We start from the raw sequence: 13,329 nt of genomic DNA on the forward strand, positions 1-13,329 counted from the left end.
TATTATAATTATCTTATAGATAATTAAATGAGATAAAAAGGCTGGCATTTATAGTTTTCTAATCAATATTCATCTTTTTCCGTCCTCCCTCCTCCCCCACTTCTGTTTTTCCTCCCCCCCCCTTTTTTTTTACATTGGCCATGGAAAAGCATAGCCAAAGAGACTTAAAACTATATATATGGAGTAACAAACGATGTGTGTCTTAAACATATTTTAGGAACTTACATGGTCTGGGTTGAAAAGAAAACCCATTCACTAGATTTGACAGCCAAAGACCTGTTCTACATTAAGCCTTGTATATAACCTGTTCCATATTAAGCTTTGAAAAGATTGCATTAAACTCTGCATTGCTACATATTGTTTAAGATTTGTGTTTTGATTTAATACCCTCAAGCTTTCAGTAGAGGGAAAAACAGTCTCTGACCAAAAAACAAAACAAAATGAGCTGTTTCAAGGTCTGTTACAGGAGCAGGCCAAATGAATACTCTGGCCTGAGATCGCTGAAGGTTTTATTGAGTCACTGTTTCACGCCCACCTTTTCCTGTCTTGTAACAGTTTGCAGTTTTGACTATCTGACATGACTAACCGTTGCAAATCTAACTGATTACAACTGTCAGTGAGTCTGTGTAGCAGAGTCTGGTATCTTCTTCTGGAGAAAGCAAACATCCGATTCTGCTTGCTACCAAACTTTTTTGTCTTTCCCAACCCCCCACCCCCCATTCATCACCTTCAGCTCATTAATTTGAAACATCAGATGTAATATTTCGATGAAGCACACCCTCTGCTAAAAGCAAAAATTCGTATTTATATTGGGAGATGTCATATACATTTAGCAAAACATAAGTCACTGTCAGGGAGTTATTTCAAGACTTAACAGCAAGGATGGGTGTTTAGGGAAAGGGGGTGGGCAGGGAGGAGAAAAACTTTGTTCCAGTAATGATGAAATCATCCTACCACAGGCACATTAAGACCAGGACAGGAGACACTGGCTCCTGTTAAAATGATTCCCATAAGAACCGTCCTCTTTCATCTTCTTATTGTAGTGCAGTTAAGCAAATGAAATGCTAAAGCCATGTGAAGTAAATAACATAATCAACAGTGATTTACTATTGTTCTCTCATGGGGTCATGACCTAATCCTAAATAAAGACGTCTAAAATTGTCTGTGTTTGGATGTGTTCCTGATGTTGGAGAAAACTGAAAGGAGGAGAACCTTCCTCAAGTGGACCAGAGTTTCTGTTTTCATTACATCTGTGGCCACTGAGCAGCTTTTCTGGGAACTGGAGTCCTCTTGTATAGTGCGGCGATGGAGGCGATGACCCACACACGCCATGTGTGTGATCACTGTGTAAAGTGGCCGTCCCAGGCTTTCTAATTTAGAACAAGGAGTCCTGACCCCTGTGTTGGTTTCATGAGCTCCTCAGAGATGCCGACGCGCAATTTCTGGACGTCTATGCTGCTCTGTTATCATCGGTACTGTCTTTTTATATTCACTATGGATTTTCCCCTTTACATCTGCAGGCAAGAGTTTCACCTTGACCATAACTGTCTTCACAAACCCTCCCCAAGTAGCCACCTATCACAGAGCTATTAAAGTTACAGTGGATGGACCCCGGGAACCCAGAAGTAAGTACTTGCCTTCCTATTGGAGATGGTAACAGGGTGTGTGGAGCCCCCCCCCCCCCCCGGAGGAACTAATCCCAAGGAAGTTAGTGCTACTTTTATGTAAATGGTTTCTTTGCAGAGTTTGCTACCTGTGTTTACCTGTGTGTATTTTCACGAGGGACAGTTAGTCGAACTTCATAGTTGGTAGAAAATCAAATCACACTTTTGATTTTGCCACAAAATCGCTAAGGCCTACACCGCTTGGGGACACGAGTGGACAATTATTCAGTCACTGTAACTCCTTGCTAAGGCATTCTGCTCCCCCACTGCACACAATAGACAGGGCAGAACAGACCCATGAGAGCTGAGGAAGAAAACAACAGTCTGCAAAATCTTGAGCTTAGTCAAAAAGCATTTGCGTGTGTTTCCCATGGTCTAAGAATGTGTCTTAACTTTTTAGCTCGCCCACTCAATTCCCTTTATAAAGAGCACACTGCTTAATTACAAAGAATTTATTTGCAAATGATAACTTGCTTGATTGTTACAACACTGTTGTTTGGTCATGTTCTGGTAATTGTTATAGATAGTTTCTTTTAACAGATAGAGTCAAACCAGGTTTAAATCAGCCTTTGTGTATTTGTCTGTCTGGACATCCAGAAGGTTCATCCAGCATCTGTTTAAGGTAGTGCCCATCATCTGTTTGGGCCAATCAATATGCATTTTCCTCCTAAATCTAAATTGAGACAGGCTTTCTCCGCCCCCCGCCCCCCCCCCCCAAAACCTGATTTGATCAAACTTGGTACAGCACCATTTAGACATATTTAGAGATTAAAGATTATTTGATATATATAACATGAAAAATTCTGTGCCAATGGAAACATATTGAACTTTGCCCTTGATGAGTGAGCACATTGGAGTCCTAGCTATTGTGTTTAGAGAGTTTAATTTGGTTTGTGATGGAGGTACAACTGGCAGAATATTTGTTATATAATGATACATCTGTCTAGACAGTAAGAGTGACATTTCTTCTTTTTCCCTAGAACTGAGAGAAAAGGGCTGGTAACGTTTTCCTCTCCCCAAGTAGCGTGTCTTTTAGCAGTGGGAACAGACAGTGCCTTCGGTCCTTCTTGCCACTGTCTCTTCTCACAAAGGCTGACTGCTTGTCTGAAGTAGGGAGGTTTCCTGCCTCAAAAGCCAGTCTTTGAGGTTTTTCCTTTCTCCTCCTTTCATGTGTATTGCTTCTTCTCAGTTCACAAGGTCGGGTCACTGCTGGCTCTGTTTGGTTTGCGAACGGTCTATTGGGCGATTGTCACACACCTGTCTCCAGTAGCCCCTAATCTCTGGTTCTAAGGTCCAAGACAGGGGCTGTCTTGTCTGGTTTGGTGCTTTGGCTGACTTTTCTGGACTGCCATAAATTGGGGAAGACACCTTGTGATGGGAGACAGGTTATCTAATTAGCCCTTGAGTTCCTCAAAAGGCAGGGACACCCACTGCAGTCATGCATAAAGCAGGACAGTAGTCTTTTGACAGCCAGCACTGCTAATCTTTATCTCTCAAAGATGTTTCCTGCTGATCTCAGCAGCTTTTCTCAGTTCTTGGAAAAACCACTATTATGTGTGTGTATGTCTGCGTGCCTCTGTTTGTGTATGAGTCCATACACTCCAGAGCTGATGTTCAAAAGTTGATGGTTGGGGGAGGAAGCAGGGAAGGGTGGGTGGGTGCTGTCCCATTCTGAAAGGGGTGACAGAAGGTGAGGAAGCAAGGTAGCTTCGGGAAAGCCCCTTCTCTTTCAAGGGAGGATACCATTCCCTCATTCCCAGGAGGTTGTTGGCAGAAGTGATTAGTTGATAGGCTTGTGCCCTGTAAAGGCTGAGAAGTGCTCTGAAAGCAAGGAGGGTTCAGAGTAGGGGGGCAGATGGTATATGTGTGACCTGAGTTCAGGCTTTGGGTGTTGCCGATGGTGCTTGGGGGGTGGGCAGGTAGAGTTCTTGAGCGGCAGACCACTGCCCTAGCTTAGCCTGAGTAACATTTTTCACAAACCAGAAATTATGTGACAATGTGAAGTCATTTCTCTGACATCATGCAAGGTGGCTTGCCGAACTCAGTGCCTGGATACAAGCATGGGTATGGTATCAGTAACATCTTAATCCTATAACCTTGACTCTCTGTGCTGTATTATTTCCTTCTGCTCTGCTCTTGGCGATCTTGGGCATTGTATAGCACTCTTCTCAATATTGTTCTTTTTTTTTTAATGTTTATTTATTTTTGAGAGAGAGAGTGTGAGCAGGGGAGGGGCAGAGAGAGAGGGAGATTCTGAAGCAGGCTCCAGGCTCTGAGCAGTCAGCACAGAGCCCAACACGGGGCTTGAACCCACGAACTGTGAGATATGACCTCAGCCGAATTTGGATGCTTAACCAGCTGAGCCACCCAGGTGCCCCTCAATATTATTCTTTAAATTTGAGACTCCCAGGTGTGAAAAATGCACAGGATTTTCCATTTTCTTCAACTATAATAAGATTTTGATTGATTGGTACATATATAATGTTAAATGGAAAAAAAAAGGCTAGAATGTGGGGTGGCAAACTTTTTTATGAAGTGTCAAATAGTAAATAATTTCAGCTCTGTGGGCCATATCTTTCCCTATCACAAGCGCTCAACTCTGGCATTGTAGCTTAAAAGCAGCCTTAGCCAATACATAAGCGAGTGGTTGTGGCTGTGTTTCAATAAATCTTTATTTACAAGAACAGGTGGTGGGTCAGATTTGGCATACAAGTTGCTGTTTGCCAACCCTTACTCTAGATTTCCAAATGACTTACATTGTTAACCCTTTCCAGACTAGGGCCTCAGAAAAAGGCTTTCCCACGGAGAGAGAAAAAGACAATGCAATTGTTTTAGCCGCCTCTCCCGCAAAATTATAATTATTTAAGTAGAGATTGTCCTAGAGATAGGATTCATCTGTTTATTATTGTAATGGTTTGATGAAGCTGAGGATTTTATAGCATTTATTCCTGTTAATGGAATTTTACTCCTTCTTCCAGAGATCAGAGTATATGTTGAAAAGGCTCCTTTTGGTAGATCAGCTATTTGGACAAGGACAAATTCTGAGTTACCTGGTTGGGTCTTTATTCAGCCTAGCACAGTGATTGAGGGTGTGGGCTTTGGTGTCAGACTGTCTGGATTGAAATCCCAGCTCCACCACTTCCTAGTTGTATGGCGGTAAGTGAGTCACCTAACCTCTGTTTGCCTCAGTTTCCTCATCTGTTAGAGTGAGAATAGTAACAGTATTTTCCTCATCAGTTGCTGCAGAGATGTAAAATGATGTAATGTATGTAAAATGCTAACACAGTGACTGTCATCTATTTACTGCCCGTTAAGTGTTAGCTGTTATTACATAAATTCCCTTCAGTGTCAAAAGTTTGCTGTAGAGTTTTGCTTATAATATGCTTCTGGGAAATAGATTAGAATCTAGATTCTGCTCCCCCGTGGGCTATTTTTTTTTTTTCCTTCTTGCAGACGGTTTTACTAATTTCTGCGCCTTAGTACATGACACTCGTAAGTGTTAGAAACGGTGCCTTGAGCAGGTATTCATGCTGCCTGGGGACAGCACTGCAGAAGGGATGAGAAACAAAATTGGCAGCAAAGAAGCATCCCAAGACGCGATGGCACTGGTGCCCCCCTCTGAGGCCCTGCTTATCAGCACATCTGCCAGGACTTGCTTTTCACTCAAAAATCAGAAAGGTTTCATCCTTCCATGTTTTTTGTCTCTGGCAGCTGAACCGGTGCTGTCACATCACAAACAACTTCTTTTCTCAATATACACATCTGGCGCTGGCAGTTGGACTCACTTCATAAGAGCACATGATCATCACTCATTACAAGATTAAAAAGTACCCCATGGCATCATTGATGTTTTTTAACTTTGATCTTCTGCAGTTGTGATTCATCTCGGTTATAAAACTTCCCTTGAAAGGAACATAGCCGATGACTTATTAGAACCTTCATCTTAAGTAGCGTAAACATGAAAACGGTGCACATCTTTACAAAATGCCATTTGTTTTCTTTGCCAGCTTATCGTTTTAAGACATGACATCATATCCAGGATCCCAAATTTGTACGTCTTGTGTTGAGGCAAGGCGTTTTGACCTCCTGCAAGCGGGAGAAGTCAGTGTAGCGTCAGCAGCAGTGCGTCCGGATGCCTACCTCTTTCAAACATCAGTTTCTATTAGGATCCTTTGTTCCACGTCTGCCCTTGGTCCTGACTGCAGTCTGACTTCAAGACTTTCTCCAGGAAGGTGAAAGCTTGGTTAGCCACGTCGGGGATGTGGTTCCGGGTTAGGGAAGAGGGCTGATGGGGAAAAGGTATTATTGGCTGTGCAGAGGATGGAAAAAGAAAAAAAATCACCTTCCATAGTGGGGATCCTTTACATCCTCGTGCTGTTCTTTCAGTGATCTATTGATACATAACAAACGATCCCGAAACAGAGTGGCTGAAATCAACAACCAGGTGATTACTTCTCATGGTTCGGCGGACTGCCTGGGGTTCATCTGGATCGGTTTTCTGCAGTCTTGCTTGGGGTCTTTTGTGTGGCCGTGGGAAGATTGTGGCTGGTGCCAGAGCATCCATGGTGGTTTCATTCTTCTATCTGCTGCCTCGGCGGGATGGCAAGGAGGTTGGAACGGGGGAGTGGGGCCTTTCTGTCTCTCCATGTAGTCCTGGAGCCTTTCCCCTCTGCATGGCCTTTCCATGTGGTCTGTCCAGCACAGCCCGACTTCTCATATGGTAGGTCAGGGCACCCAAAGCTATGAGAGTGGGACCTTTTAGGCTTTCTTAAGGCTCAGAACTGGCATGGAGTCACTTCTTCCATATACTGTTGGTTGAAGCAAGATACAGGTGCAGCCTAGATTGAAGGGGAAGAAATCCACAGAGCTATGAATGATGGGGGCAGTGGTTCATTGGCTCACTCACCAATATCATCAACTTCCATAAGTGCTTAGATGGTAAATGTCATTGTTGCAACAGGAGAAATGATTGTTTTGAGGTATCACCTTATGAAAGCTCTCTTGACTTCTTAATCTGGGGGGGGCATTTAACATTCTGCAAGGTTGTGGGGCGCCTGGGTGGCTCAGTTGGTTAAAGCATCCGACTTTGGCTCAGGTCATGATCTCATGGTTTGTGAGTTCGAGCCTCACGTCTGTGCTGACAGCTCAGAGCCTGGAGCCTGCTTCGGAGTCTTTGTCTCCCTCTCTCTGCCCTGCCCCACTTGCTCCCCCTCCACCTCAAAAATAAATTAGAAATTAAAAAAAAAAAAGTTCTGCAAGGTTTTCTGTCCACAGTTTACAGGATGTGTGCAACTCTCAAGGAGAGGCTGGGGGTCAGGCAGCCGCACTATGGCAGCTTCTTATCAGAGTTTTAAGGAGAAACCTGAGTCTCCAACCAATCCCCTCTAATTATATTAATTCACAATCACAGGGGCCTTCTTCCCTGCTACAGTGCATTCAAGAACCCAACCATCAAGATCACAAAGGCTTCACCCTACTTTCCCACCCACCCTGTTTTCTTTTTTTTAAAAAAGGCTCTGTGCAGTGACCCCCAAGTTTTAATTATAGTAGCTTCCTTCTGACTTGGAGATATTTGGTAATTATCAGATGAATTTAGGGTGAGTGTTACCTTGGGGTGCTCGGTATTAGCAGGTCAAATCAAGCTGCACCAGATCAATACTCGTATAAGAATAGAACATTTGATGTTTGAACACAAAGGTTATTAGCTTTGGCTGGCACCATGGCAAGTCTGTAGCAGAAGTATTTTATGAATCCTCAAGTGGACGAGGCTGGAAGTTTTATGCTTTATATCACCCAGCTTTGGAAGTTCTCACTTGCCAGCACATCTGCAGACCCGATAACCTAACACACATGAGTGGCTGTCTGATGGGTTTTGAGTGGTGTGCCTTAGGGAAGCAGATCATAGTCACTCTTTAAGGAGAGACCAAAGCCACCATCTGCTGGGACACTACTGTTCACTGCTGACCAGCTAGCCACCTGTCCTGACCTGGTGGGAGAAGGAGGAAGCCCTGCCTCTTTCCGATTGATCAAACTCCTTTCCTACAACGCTGCCCTGCTCGGCTGCATTTTGACTTGAGCAGGGCTGGCACTTCGGTGAGGGAGAGGCTCTTTGGAAGTGCAAGGCAGTGTTTGTGTTTCTCGGACTGCCTCAGCACCGTGGCTCACTCAGCTTGTCGGGCTTAGGTCATCAGCCAAACTGGTTTCTTTTCCTGGTGGCGCATTCTCACCTGCGCATCACAAATCTATACTTCTTCAGAGATCGGGTTATTATTCTGTGTTTTTAAAAAATATTTTATGTTTATTTATTTATTAAAAAAAATTTTTTTTAACCTTTATTTTTGAGAGAGAGACACAGAGTGTGAGCAGGGGAGGGGCAGAGAGAGAGGGAGACACAGAATTTAAAGCAGGCTCCGTCCAGGCTCCGAGCTGTCAGCACAGAACCTGACATGGGGCTTGAACCAACAAACTGTGAAATCGGGACCTGAGCCGAAGTCAGACGCTTAACCAACGGAGCCACCCAGGCACCTGAATGTTTATTTTTTGAGAGAGGGTGAGCACGCGCGCACACGCGTGCACAGGTGGGGGAGGGGCAGAGAGTGAGGGAAACACAGAATCCGAAGCAGCGCCAGGCTCTGAGCTGTTAGCACAGAGCCTGATGTGGGGCTTGAACTCATGGGCCATGAGATCATGACCTGAGCTGAAGTTGGGCGCTTAACCACCTGAGCCACCCAGGCGCCCTTATGAGTCCGTGTTCTTAAGGCACTTCCAGTGGCAGAAATTTTACCTTACGAACCTAAAGTAACAGACTTAAACAACATAGGGTAGTCTGGGCCAGGATCATCTCCAATTCTGTTCCGCCCAGGCCTGTGTTCCAGCCCCATGAAAGGTGGAGAGCATGGAGGGCTTGGCCTTTTCCTCACTCCAGTTGATTTCAGTGGTGGCTGGCCTTCTTCCTCTACTACTCTTCATCCCAGTTGGGTGAATGGGCTTTTCATGGTGGTTGGCCCATGTCCTCTGCTCATTTATAGACGGCGGTTGGGTATATTTAGAGGTTGGTCACCTGTGAAAGGCGGGGGACATATAAAATGTATTGGATGGAGGGATAGCAGAAGAACTTGTTTAAGGTTGTTGGAGCTTCTTGCATTCACATTCTTTCTGTCTGTGAAGACGGTGTGAGAAAATCATGATAGGTCTTCAACCATACTCCTCATGCTACAGGCCTGAATTTTAGTCCTTAGCACAAAGCATTAGTAGAAAAGCTGGTACCTTCTTGCCTTGCAGACTTCTCCTGGTTCTTTGCCGTCTCTGAAGCTTGCCCCAGGAATGGAAGTTACAGGGAAATGCTGTGTTTTGATATTTACAAGTCAGCCAACATAAGCCAAAATTTGAGGGTCAAAAATAGTAAACACTGAGTTACTAGTGTATAAAGCATTGTTGAAAATCTTTGACTTAAGAGGATAATAACAGGTAACCCCCCCCCCCCACACACACACACACAACTGTTCCTTTTCTCCCTTTCTTTAAGAAGGATGGGGGGTGCGGTCAGGAGCACCGGTAGAGGTCATGTCTGGTGGTTGGTGGAATGTGCACTTGAGAGGAGCAGTTCTAAATCTCTTTCAGTCCTTTTTTTTTTGTTGTTGACTGACTGTCAGGAGCTGGGAAGATGGCCAAGAAGGAAATGACACATCGAGAGGCATTTTGTGTTGTGCAACATTCTGTGGAACTGATGCAAGGCTATATGGCCTGTTTACACATTCCTTCGCCAGCAGACTGCATGGCAGTAATTTAATTCAGCAGCACATGGCATGCTGCAGCAAGGCGCTGTGGCCTTAACATCCTTTCATGGCAAATTATCACAGCCGTTAAAACATGCTTATGTCCCTCTCCTGCACTTTTCCCTGGCTTCCCGGTTCTGAATGTGCTTTCTCATTGTACGGGACTTGTGTTAACAAGGAGCTGTGGCTTTCACAATAAGAGCACATTTTCCACATGCATATGCTCCAGTTGATGGCAGGTTCCCAAGTGATATGTCTGCTGAAAACACACATCTACTTGATCCAGTGGGTCAGGAGTTTGTATTTTGGTGCAAGTCAGAAATCATTCATTTTTTTCTTTTAATTTTTCATGCTTATTTATTTATTTATTTAGAGAGAGAGAGAGAGAACGCGCAGGGGAGGGGCAGAGAGAGAATCCCATACAGGCTCCACACTGTCAGCGCAGAGCCCGGCATGGGGCTCGATCTCATGAACCACGAGGTGAAGAACTAGACGCTTAACTGACTGAGCCACCCAGGTGCCCCAGAAATCATTCATTCTTAAAACAGCGTTAGGGACGTGAGAGAGAAACAGATTTGGGGCTTATATTGATTGATTATTAATTTATCAAAAGTAAATTTTCCTTCCCAAGAAAGAAAATTCCTGATAGATCACTGAACCACCTTATTTCCGTTTTGTTTGTACTATAACGTTTTCTTCAAAGAGGACTGGACCAGAGGAGAAGAGGGTATTCTTTTTTTTAAATTTTTTTTTTTTCAACGTTTATTTATTTTTGGGACAGAGAGAGACAGAGCATGAATGGGGGAGGAGCAGAGAGAGAGGGAGACACAGAATCGGAAACAGGCTCCAGGCTCTGAGCCATCAGCCCAGAGCCCGACGCGGGGCTCGAACTCACGGACCGCGAGATCGTGACCTGGCTGAAGTCGGACGCTTAACCGACTGCGCCACCCAGGCGCCCCATGAGGGTATTCTTAAGGATAACAGAGGACAAAGATTATTGGCTCCTTATATTCATACTTGTCCCTACCTAGCACGTTCGTAGGATGCGTTTGTGATGTCAGTTAAAGCACATCTGTCGTCTTCATGTAAAATCTCAAAAGTTTGTATCTGGGCAGGTATGGAAAATTACTGCTCATGTTTTCCAAGTAACTTTTGGAAATTGAGAGAGCATAAAAGCCATGTGGATACGAATTCAAGGTCATACGCGACAGTTCAAGTGGGAGACTGTATTTGGGGCTGTGGCACTTTCGTAGCAAAGGAAGGGCTCCCAGTTCCTCTACTTCTGTGTAGTGGTGCCTCGAATCTAGTTGCTAATAGACCAAAGCACTTATTCAAATTCAGGACTAAGGCTTCAATCCAAACACCTCCGGAAACAGTAACTCAGACTTCCATTCATAGTAAGTCGATGTAAGCGATCCGGAATCCTGTATTGGGAGCACGTTTGGAGAGATAAAGGGAGAGTGAGTAATGAAGTCCTGGACACTAGAAAGTCAACAGTGACTCAGGTGTGTAGGTAGGGCCTTAGCCAGCGTTGGAGGTAGGGAGTCACAGCTGACTTCAAGCATCACAGGTTTGCTGTAGGTTGGCCCTAGCAGTATGGGTTTCTGATGCTTTTCAGGTCTGGCATACTGTTATGAGTTCAGGATTCTATAATTTTAAGGTGTGAGCTTTTGGATTTTACATTTCTGCATTTCCTCCTTTTGCAGCTCTTTCCCCTTTACAGAACATGTCCTATTCGGTTTTGTTTTAGATATGTGCCAGCCTTCCTCCTCTACTGGATTGAAGATTATCATTTCATTTCTTTCTTTCTTTTAATAGTTAACATGTGTGTTTGTCTTCATAAAAGTAATTATGATCTCTGTCTACCTCCCGGATAGTGTAAGAACTTTAGCATACCTTATTTTATTTATTTTTTAAACATGTTTATTACTTATGCTGAGAGCGAGCGAGCATGAGCCTTGAAGGGGCAGAGAGAGAGAGGGAGCAAGAGGATCGCAACGAGGCTCCGTGCTGTCTGTATGGAGCCCGACGCGGGGCTCAATCTCACGAACCATGAGATGATGGCCTGAGATGAAATCAAGAGTCAGACACTTAACCGACTGAGCCACCCAGGCGCCCCTAAACATTCTTTAAACTGCAATCACTTCCTTTCTTCTGATGTCATTCTCTGATATTTTTATCCTTGTTTTGTACTCCCCGGATTAGTCATTATCAGTGTTTAAATGGTTTCTTTCATATTTACCTATATGTTTACCAATTTTTTTGCTCACCATTCCTTCATGGACCTCAGTTCTTCCTTCTGGATTCAGTTTCCTTTTTTGTGAGGCAGATCCCTTAGTGGTTCCTTCCTGAGAACCTGTTAGTGGTAAACTCTCACTTTTTGTTCCCGAAAATGTCAGCAGTTCCTGAAAATGTCACAGGCTGCCAGCACGATGTGATATGCGAGGCACCCTGCGGAAAGTCTGTCTGCTCTTTAGTGCCCGAGAGCCACACTCCAGTGGCCCTCCCTCATCCCTGGAGATGCCTTCCAAGAACCCCAGTGGACACCTGAGACTACAGTAGCACTGAACCTTATAGGTACCAACTTTTTTCCTGTACGTGCCCACCTATGATAAAGTTCCACTTATAAATAGGTACAGTCAGGGATGCGCAACGATAAATAACCACTTATAACAGTGTACTCTAATAAAAGTTAGGTGTGGGGTGCCTGGGTGGCTCAGTCGGTTAGGCGTCCGACTTCAGCTCAGGTCACGATCTCACGGTCTGTGAGTTCGAGCCCCGCGTCGGGCTCTGGGCTGATGGCTCGGAGCCTGGAGCCTGTTTCTGATTCTGTGTCTCCCTCTCTCTCTGCTCCTCCCCCATTCATGCTCTGTCTCTCTCTGTCTCAAAAATAAATAAACGTTAAAAAAAAATTTAAAAAACAAAAAAACAACAAAAAAAAAGTTAGGTGAATGTGGTCCTATCCACCCTCTCCTTCTCAAACTGTCTTACGGTACTGCACTCCCCCTTCTCGCGTGGAGGTGAGATGACAAAATGCCCACACGATGAGCTGAAGTGCGGAGAATGATGTAGGCATCGTGACATAGCGGGAGGCTGCTGTCTTGACCGTGTGAGGCTCATCGGCTTTTGAGCCGTGGTTGACTACGGGTGACTGAAATCACAGAAAGTGACACTGCGGATAAGGGGGGGACTGCCGTGGACACCATTCCTTTGTGCTAAGACTTTCAGGCCATTATTATCAGGCTTGTTAGAGTAGGATTTAAGGATGAATAGAATACAGTACAGATAGATTTTCATGGAAGATGGATGAAGGGAAATGGATGTCCGTGCCTTTCACCATGGGGAGCTCTGAAGAGTCCAGGGCCAGTGGTCGAGAGGCGGTGGGAGGGAATGTTCTGGCAGAGGGGGGAGAAGTCAAAGAAAGGGGCATAGGGGGAGAGGAAATTAAATCCCTTACTTCACTGTTTTGGCTTGAGCGGGCCCTAAGTTGCTTTGGAACTTTCTATTCAAATTTATGGTACAGGACTCTGTCATTACATTCGGTCCTCAGAGGTCATTTGGCTGTTGCAAACCAGAGCAGCGGTTTTTCGATGTTGTTGTCCACACATTTCCTGTCATTTTATGAGACTACGGGACTCCCAACCAAAAGATGCTTCTTTTATACGGTAAATGGATCACTGAAGGAAGCGGAGGGAGGGAACTCTTGTGCGGATGGAGGAGCGTGCTTGAAGAGAGCCGGGAGACCATAATCTGGGGTGGAACTTCCCTGCGCACAGTGGATGGGGCGACTCCGGTGTTGGCTGCGTGCACCTCTCATGGTTGTTGTGCAGGAAGTCGCTGGTGGGGAGGAGGTCAGCTCACACCAAAGCGAGCTGGTACTTTCTGCCTTT

At 44.9% G+C, this 13,329-nt stretch overlaps 1 protein-coding gene across 2 annotated transcripts in view; it reads left to right on the forward strand.

Annotated features, from left to right (window-relative positions):
- The window catches only part of RUNX2 (RUNX family transcription factor 2), a 129,277-nt gene that overhangs the window by 14,212 nt on the left and 101,736 nt on the right, over positions 1–13,329 (forward strand). For both annotated transcript variants that reach the window (XM_030315628.1, XM_030315629.1), the window contains exon 3: positions 1,521–1,625. In XM_030315628.1, coding sequence (XP_030171488.1) covers positions 1,521–1,625 — 105 coding nt within the window. The remainder of the gene's footprint in view (positions 1–1,520; positions 1,626–13,329) is intronic.

Source organism: Lynx canadensis, chromosome B2, assembly GCF_007474595.2.
Source record: "Lynx canadensis isolate LIC74 chromosome B2, mLynCan4.pri.v2, whole genome shotgun sequence".
Classification (NCBI taxonomy): Eukaryota; Metazoa; Chordata; class Mammalia; order Carnivora; family Felidae; genus Lynx; species Lynx canadensis.